The 8,579-nt window shown below is 48.7% G+C and overlaps 1 protein-coding gene across 1 annotated transcript; it reads left to right on the top strand.

The window, feature by feature from the left end:
* The first annotated feature begins 4,916 nt into the window (after positions 1–4,916).
* Positions 4,917–7,706, top strand: MID1IP1 (MID1 interacting protein 1). Its single transcript, XM_043997620.1, has 2 exons — positions 4,917–5,171; positions 5,531–7,706. The coding sequence occupies exon 2, from the start codon at positions 5,942–5,944 to the stop codon at positions 6,506–6,508; it is 567 nt and encodes a 188-aa protein (XP_043853555.1). The 5' UTR covers positions 4,917–5,171; positions 5,531–5,941; the 3' UTR covers positions 6,509–7,706.
* Positions 7,707–8,579: the final 873 nt, after the last annotated feature.

The following is an 8,579-nucleotide window of genomic DNA, read 5'->3' as shown; positions in this document are numbered from 1 at the left end:
ATCGTCTAAGAATTAGGATTGAACAAATGGAAGCCAGTGAATTTATGAGAAACCATGACACAATAAAGCAAATCCAAATGAATAAAAAAAATAGACGGCAACATTTAATCTGAGTTTTTCTGATGGGTTTTAGAGCTCTGAATTATTTCCTTCTCTGATAATTTGCAAAACCTGTAGGAAAAAAAAAAAAAACAACAACAACCCTACTTTGTTTTTCATTTCTTTTATTCCAGAAATGTGAACCTACAAACTGGGCACACAGTGCAATAAGGGAAGACTTCCCTGTCCCTCCCCTTTTTATTGGTTGTAGTGTCAGCCCATTATGGAATTTTTGGTATTCAAGGAAATATAAACCAGGACACATAGAGTCAAGAGTCAAGGAAAAATGAAGCGTAGTTCTCATGATCAACTATTGTATCCTGTTTTGAGGGCCTCCGAGACAAACATTTTACCCTCTACTCACTAGGGAGAAATCAGTTAATAAGAACAAAATCCAAAATAAACCAGTACCAGAACCCATTGTATCTGCAAGTGGGAGGTTTGTGGAAGAATGAGCCTCTTGGGGCTCCCCAGCTTTGGCATACTCTCCTCCCCTCAGATCACTACATAGCAACTTCTCCTGAAAGAGCAGGTGGAACGTGAGTGGCTTGCCAGTCCTAACTTCAAGGCTGAACATGTAATTTTAAAGAATGACATGCTAGAGGAGCAACTCTGCTTTATCTTCTTCCGGGGAAAATAAGCTATTTAGTCAATGGAAAGACATTTCTGGGACACTTCTCCAGGCAGGACAAGAGATCCAAATTTGGAATTTTCTCAGTTTAGTCCAGAATGTCAGGTCATTCTGGTTTGAAATATTGAGGCTGCTGGTCCGATGTACTAGTAATTACACAACCCCTCCTGCTCCTCTTGAATGGGCAAAGATGGCACAGTTTAAAAGTGTCAGAGCAGATGTGGAAAGCTCTGGTTTGGAAATCAGCAGGCTGGAGGTCAAGCACCATTTCTGATATCTATGAGTTGAGTGGCTCTGAAAAAGTCACAATCTGTTTTGTCATCTGAAAAGGGGGGTGAATAACAAGTTATGGGGTGGTTAAGTAAAGTATTATATAAATTTGAATTATTAACCTATCAGTGCATTTATTCTTTTGGTTTATTTTGAGCAAATTTAGACATGTTCAAAATGACAGTTGTATGAGATTTGGGTGGGGTAAAGGTGGTAAATGTATCAATTTGTGCCAAGATAACCCAACATATCTTGTTGATTTCCTGGTTCTTGAAGTCTGACGGCAAGAGGTAGACGGCCAGGGAGGAAAGGAGTGAAAGAAAATAAAAAACATAAAGATTACAGAGATAGACCAAAATGCAGAAAGAAGAGATAGGAAAGACAGTGCAGGACACAGGAAGGAGGGAAAGAGACAAAAAGGACAGAGTGGAGAAAGAATACAAGAGATAGAAAGACAAAGGAGAGTCAGAGAAAGAGAAGAATAAAGGCAGAAAGAAGATGAAAGATTGAAGAGACAGAGGGAGTGGAGAAAACATGAGAGAGTCAGAAAGAGGAGACAGAAATCAGGGAGACAGAGAACCTGAGAGACACACACAGAGAAGGGTTAACGAGGAAACACTGTGGGGTCAGTCCACAAGCAATTATTAAGTGTTTACTGTGTCAGACCTGTGCTAAGAACTGGCGATACAAAGGAGAAAACATGGTCCCTGCCCTCAAAGGTTTATTTGAATGGCGGAAACAGCATTCAAGAAACTATGTACACAGAAGATACAGGCCTATTTATCTATGTTTTCTTAACTACGCAGGATGTAATATAGTATTATGTGTTTATGTGAGTGAGAGAGGAAAAGAGACACATGGCAGAGAAAAGAGGGAGAGAGAGGGAGAGAGAGGGGGAGGGAGGGGGGGAGAGAGAGAGAGAGAGAGAGAGAGAGAGAGAGAGAGAGAGAGAGAGAGAGAGAGAGAGAGAGAGAGGGGCAGGCAGGCACAAGACAAGAAGAGAGGAGAGAGGGAGAGACAGAATCGGAGAGAAGAGCAAGAGCGGGAGAAACGGGGAAAAGGGGAGGAAGAAAGTAGAAAAGAGGGAGGGAGAGAGAGAGAGAGAAGAGAAACAAAATCAGAGAGAAGAGACAGAGAGAGGAGAGAGGGGAGACAGAGAAAGGAGTTAACCTAAACTTATAGTCCGAGGGAGTGGAAAGACATAAGGGCAGAGCCACCAGGGAGGGGGGACCACCCCGCATTTCTGAGCTGGGGTGCGCGCCTCTCTCCAGGCCCGGAAACTGAGGCCCCAGAGGAACCCACTCTTTGGAAAAGCTGTTGGGACTCATTGACTCAACCCCCTTTTCACCAAGGCACAAAGGAGCTCGGGGGCGGGCCGGGAGCACAAAGCCGGGGGTTACTGCCGGGCATTTCCTAGTCTCTCCTGCTAGTCTTCTACGGGAGAGGGAAATGCAGCCAAGATGCCCCCGCGCTCCCAAGCCCTGGTCACCTACGGGCCGAAGTCATCGCCAGCACACCCCGGCCTCTGCTCCGGCCTCTCCCCCGGCCTCTCCCCCTCCCGCTCCGGCCTCTCCCCCTCCCACCCCGCCAACCCGGCAACAGTCACGTGGCCTTGGAAAGGTTTAGACCCCAGCAGGGGAGGACTTGGCCACGCGCCCGTTGTCAGGGACGCCGGAGCCAGCTCGGCCTGGGAGGGTGAGAGAGGACACTGGGAAAAGGGAAGGCGGGGGAGGATGAAGTAGCAGGAAAGCGCCTTCTGACTGGCTGGGGGCAAGGGGGCCTATTAGCATAACCACCCGCGACTGACTTGTGTTGATTGGCTGAGACCAGAGGAGAGGCTGTGGGGTGATTCCGCAGGCCAGGAACCTGGGGCTAGGATTAGATGATTGACCTGGGATCTTTTTTTTTTTTGCATTGTTGCCGCCGGGGTTGGGAGTGAGGGAGGGTAGTATGAGGGTGGAATCCGGTGCCCTAGTGGGTAGGACTTTTGCAGGTGCAGGAGGCATTTTTATCTTTGGGCAAAAAGGGAACGTAGATGCTGGGCCAGGAAATCATGTAACCAAAAAGATGGGGAGTAAACTGGATACCATGAGATACATGCAGGAAATAAACTCAAAATTAGGGTCAAGGTCTCAAGAAGGGGGTGTTAAACGTCTAACTTTTAATATTTGGCTGTGGGCATGAGCTTCTTGTGGCAAGACTAAGCTGCACTTTTTATGAAGATCTGTTAACTTTGGGAGGACGAGGTTGGAGGAATCAGGATATAAGAATTTAAAGATTTAAAAGAAACATTTAGTACACGTAGAGATAACTTTAAACTCTAAATGTTTGTGAGCCATATTAATATAGCAGGAAGTTCTCAATTTGGGATAAGGAAAAGCTGTGCAAATATATTTTAAGAGCCAGGGCCTATAGGTTCAGCTCTACTACCTGGCAGGCTGTGGGAGGTGTGGACCAGTCACAATTATCTCTGAGCCTCAGTTTCCTCACTGGTAGCAAAGGGGAGCAGAGATAGACTAGAAGATATCTTGAGGACCCTTCCAGATCTAAATCTCTTATTTTTCAGTGAGGTGGATTTGCAGTTTGAAATAGAAAGTAAGAGGTTTAAATAGTCCTAAATAGGCAAAGTCCTCTGTGCAAGTAGTGTGAGCCAACAGCGCTGGGGTGAAGAAAAAAGCTGCCTGAGATTTGCCCTCTATTTTATAAAAGGTTTCAAATGATCACAGAAGTAGCCCCACAGTGGAGTGGGAGGTGTTTTTAAAATCTTGATACTTTTAACATTTAGAGAATTTCCCTAACACCGTTTTAATGTTCTTGCACCCACCGTGTCACTTTCCTGATCTCCCCACCCCTATCCAAAGGACACACTTTACCTCTGCTAATCTGGTTCTCCAGCCCTCGCCGGAAAAAGGAATGGACTTTGACCACAGACAAACTCTACAAACGCTTCTTGGTGAAGGGAGAGTGCAAGTCTCTGGTCTCAGTTATAAAAATACCGTCAAACCCGGCTGTCAAATTGTAGAGCCGCAGCTGTTGCTCGGGAAGGTTGGGAAAGACCCTGTCACTGGGGAAGTATGTGGAAAGATGGAGTGACCCTGCTGGGAGGGGATAGAGAAAAAAATGGAAGGAGAATCATGACCAACTGGAGATTGCTGGAGCATGTGGAGACCGAGTGGCTTCCCACGTGGACTGGGTATGCCCCGGGTCGTTCTTCTCCTTACATAAGAGTCCCGAGATGGGAAACACTGAAGAACTCCAAGCCTATCTATTCCTACCAGCAGCTAATAATAAATTGGACGGTGGGGGTGGGGCGGGGGTGGACCGAGAGGGCGTCTCAGGACGGCCGCAGTCCAAAGCCCTACTCGGTTCTCCAGGCGAGTCCGCTCCCTTCCGACCAGAACAGGCCAACGATGCCTGTGGGGAAGGGCGGGGAGGCCAATGTTTCAGGGGTAGGACAGAAAAGTAGTGCCGGGAGCACGTTCATTCTTTGCCCCATCCCCTGCCTAGCAATTCTCTCCCGCGGTAGCACCAGCGGTGCGCACCCCAGGCAACTTCCTACTCCCCATTAAATTGGGAGTTTGTCTTCAAGACATCTTAACATCTTCCTTCTCCTCCCCATCCCGGCAACCAAGGACTCCCAGTTCTATTACAGCCCCCATCCTTTGCTCCCCCCTCCGTCTCTCCTCTCCTCTCTTCCCCTCCTCCCCCCTTTCCTCTCTCTCTCTCAGACCCACCCAGCCAACTCTCCTTCCCTCCCCAAACCGGGCGGGGACCCGCAGTGCCGGCTTCCCCTCCCCCCCTCCGCTCGGAGTCAGGCGAGAGGCGGAGCCCGGGTTCCCAGCTCAGCTCTACTCTGCCCTGCCCTGCCCGACCCCGCCCACCCCCGGGTGTAGAAAGAGCCTGGAGAGTGTTACTAGCGGTCACTGGGACTTGGGCCTTTTATCTCTCCGGGTTGCCAAAGAAGGAGGGAGGAAGAGAGGCGTGAGGGGTGGCCCCTGTGCGGTAACACCTTTCCCCAGCTATAAATGTTGCACCTGGCATGGGGAGGGGGTCAGTACCTCTACCACCAGCAGCTGCTCTCCGGCCACTGATCACACTACCCACAGTAATCATCAGACAAGAGCTGGGGCACTGAGTCGGCCAGAACTCCACTGAGAGGAAAAGACAATCGGTGGGTGCAAGTCCTACCTACTCTCCCTCATTCCAGTGCATGCACGTGGGTGCCTCTGTTCCCCTGCCCAGGAGTTTTAGGTTTTTTTCCTCCTTCGGGGAATGGAGGGGAGACTCTTGCTTCTCTTTCCATCTCCTGGGATGGAGGGAGAGCTGGGGCTCAGCACCCCAGGGAACCCAGTGATTTCCGTCAGTTAGCAACAGATGCAGTGGGAGAGCTAATTGGGTTGGGAGGAGGAGGAAAGGGGGAGGGGAGGGGAGGGGAGGGGAGGGGAGGGGAGGTGCATGTTGGGGAGGAGGCTACCAAGGGCACCCTCGCCCGGATGAGTAATCGCCATCTCCTTTGCCCTCCTAATCTAGCCGGTACAGCCAGCCGACTACCTGCTGCTGCCTCTGCCGCCTTTGCCTTTGCCCGCCTCCGCAGCTGCAGCGAGCTCCCAGGCTCCTTGTGGCCCAAGAGGAACCACCCATCCTGCGGAGGCTCCGGCATACTAGGGAAGGAAGAGTTGCAGGACAAGGCGGGGAGGACAGGCCTGTTGCAAAACTGCTGCCGAATATTTTCTGATCGTCTCTCCCTGCCAGCCGGTTCAGCACCCGTGTGTGCGCTCGGGTCGTTGTGTGCGCGCACACGCGCTTTCGGGAGCATCCTCGCACCTCGGAGGCCAAGCTAGGCATCCGACCAGACCCAAGCCTTGCACTCCCTCCTCTCCTCCCACCCTCTCTCCCCAGCCTGCCCTTCCTCCCTTTCTTCGCCTTTCCCGCCTGACCACCATGATGCAGATCTGCGACACCTACAACCAGAAGCACTCCCTCTTCAACGCCATGAACCGCTTCATCGGGGCGGTGAATAACATGGACCAGACCGTGATGGTGCCCAGCCTCCTGCGGGACGTGCCCTTGCTGGAGCAGGAACTGGATGCGGGGGTCGGGGTAGTGGTAGGAGGCAGCGGCGGCTGCCTGGAGGAGAGAGATTCCCAGTTGGGATCCGGGGGTCCCCCCAGCCCCGGCAGTGCTACCGGAAGCTTCTTCTCGCCCAGCCGGGACATGTACAGCCACTACATGCTGCTCAAGTCCATCCGGAACGACATCGAATGGGGCGTTCTGCAGCAGACTCCCCAACAGGGCGATGAGTCCCCCACCGGCACTTGGAAGCCCAAGGACATTCTCATGGACCTGAGCCGCCTGGAGGATGGAGAAGGGGGTGAGGAGGACCTGGAGAAGCAGTTTCACTATCACCTCCGGGGACTGCACATGGTGCTTTCTAAACTCACCCGGAAAGCCAACATCCTCACTAACAGATACAAGCAGGAGATCGGCTTCGGCAACTGGGGCCACTGAGGCAGGGGAAGTGGCAGGGGAGTGGCAGGCGTCTCCTCTAACGCACGCTTCTCTTACCTCTCCACCTCTCCTCTCTTCCCTCTTTTCTCTCCTAAATATGATTTCTTCCTGCGCGGTGGGGCGTGTGTAAATGAAGGGCAAGGCTGCAAGGGAAGGGGGGGGGGGGAACTGCCAGGCGACTTGGGGTGGGAGGGATGCAGAAGGGAGGGGCTGCTGTGTTCCGCGGTTCGCAGGCTGTGATGGAGGGCTGGGGTGTCCTGGGAAAGGTTTGGGGGCGGGGGGAGTGTGCTTAATAGGCCGAGGAGAACGTGTTAGCAGCAGAAGGCAAATAACTTCGTGGAAGGGATTACTGGAAATGTGCATTGACTGGTGGTCCTAGGACCCTTGGGATTCGGCTGCCTTCATCCTGTTCCTTCCTAGTCATTTATTCCACCTCCTCTACCTCCTTCCCCTTCCTGGGGAGCGAAAGGGGTGTCCGGAGGAAGTCAGGGGACCTGCCTGCAGCAGAGTTATCTTACAATTTAGCTGGCTGCACCTAATGAAGCTCAAGCACTCCAAGGCGTGGCGGCGCTGGCCGCCGCCACTGGTTGTGGCGGCAGCGGGGCTGCTGGAAGATTGCATCAGTTTTTCCTGTTTTGCACTACTTTTTTTTTTCTTTTTTGTAACAATACCCCTGTCTTTAAGTATTCTGATTCTCTTTTTCTGGTGCTCTGAAACTGCAGCTAATTCCTCCTGACAAAACGCACAAAACAGAGCACGGGTTTATCATTAACCGGTACTACTTTTTAATTAATTTTCTTACGTTAGGGTGTGCAATTGTCCCTCCATCCCCTTCCCACATTTGACCCCGGCGCCCTCACCCGAGGACTGTTGTCCATATCTAAAGCTGGTAACTTTGCTAGCTTGTAAGAGGCGAGGCTGCAACTAAGCCAATGAAAAGAATAAAAATTGTTGTGATAAAATGAACTTGTTTTCCAAAATGGAACCAACTGACAATTCTATGTCTTGTTTTAAGTAGAAAGATGAAGGGTTCCAGTGTTGTATATGTATACGTTTATTTAAAAACTTTTTTATCCAGATGTAGAATATATTCTAAAAAAAAAAGCAAATGTATTAATCTTGAAACTTTTTGTTCACATAAAACCCTTGAACCCCGCGAATTACTAGTTTTCAATAATAAATTAATAATTTCAATTGATATTTTTAAAGCAACAATAAATTTTATTTTTTCTCTGGTATCAAAAGGTGATGGCTATTTATCTCTTTACGTGTCCAGTTTCATTTAGTTAGCAGGTATTTCCAGAAATCTACATTCAGGGTTTGCTTGCCAAATATTTGGAGTTACACTATGGTACTAAGTATTAGAACAAAAAAGAAACGTGATAAAAGGAATTTGATAAAATCTATTATAAGTAACTAGCTGTCCAGGTCATTGAGTTAATTCATGTTATGAAAGCTTTTTAAAAAATTTATTTTATTTAAATTTTTTTTGGAAAGCTTTTAACTGATAGGCCCAGACATTAGTTTCTTGGTCTCTTTTTTAAATTGGGGAGGTATATTTTCTATCAGCTGAAGAGGTCTAAAGGATAAGTTCTAAGGAATGCTGACATGTCACTTGGTGTAAAGGTATTGAGTTTAGATGAAATGGACATCAGATAACCAGGGCACATGCTTTGCCTGATAGCATTTTTAAGGTTGAACTTGAAAGATATTTTAATGTGTTTGCTTTTAAGAGATGTGGCCTCTTTTACTAGTAAGTAGTGTAATTCTCCCCTCCCCCACAAAAGATTCAGATTTAATAAGTTACTAAGAGTTCCCTCACTTTTTCATTTAGGTCGACTTCAATAGTGAACCAAGATAGGATAAACCAGGCAAGTAGATGCCTTAGGAATTTTTTTTTTAAATGCCCATTGTTCCTTTTCATTGTGGAGCTAGGTTGAGGGGCTGAGTAAGTGAACTGCCAGATTAACTATTACAAACCATGAAGTTTTAAAGCATTCTTGGTTAACTTTGACTTATGTGTAACTTTTTCATTAAGAAGATTTTATGGTATGGATGCCTTATCATATGA

This window comes from Dromiciops gliroides, chromosome 3 (assembly GCF_019393635.1).
Source record: "Dromiciops gliroides isolate mDroGli1 chromosome 3, mDroGli1.pri, whole genome shotgun sequence".
In the NCBI taxonomy this organism is placed as follows: domain Eukaryota; kingdom Metazoa; phylum Chordata; class Mammalia; order Microbiotheria; family Microbiotheriidae; genus Dromiciops; species Dromiciops gliroides.
This window is presented reverse-complemented; position numbering and strand designations above follow the sequence as displayed.

Coding starts and splice junctions, on each gene's coding strand:
- MID1IP1 (XM_043997620.1), top strand. CDS start 5,942: ATGATGCAGATCTGCGACACCTACAACCAGAAGCACTCCCTCTTCAAC.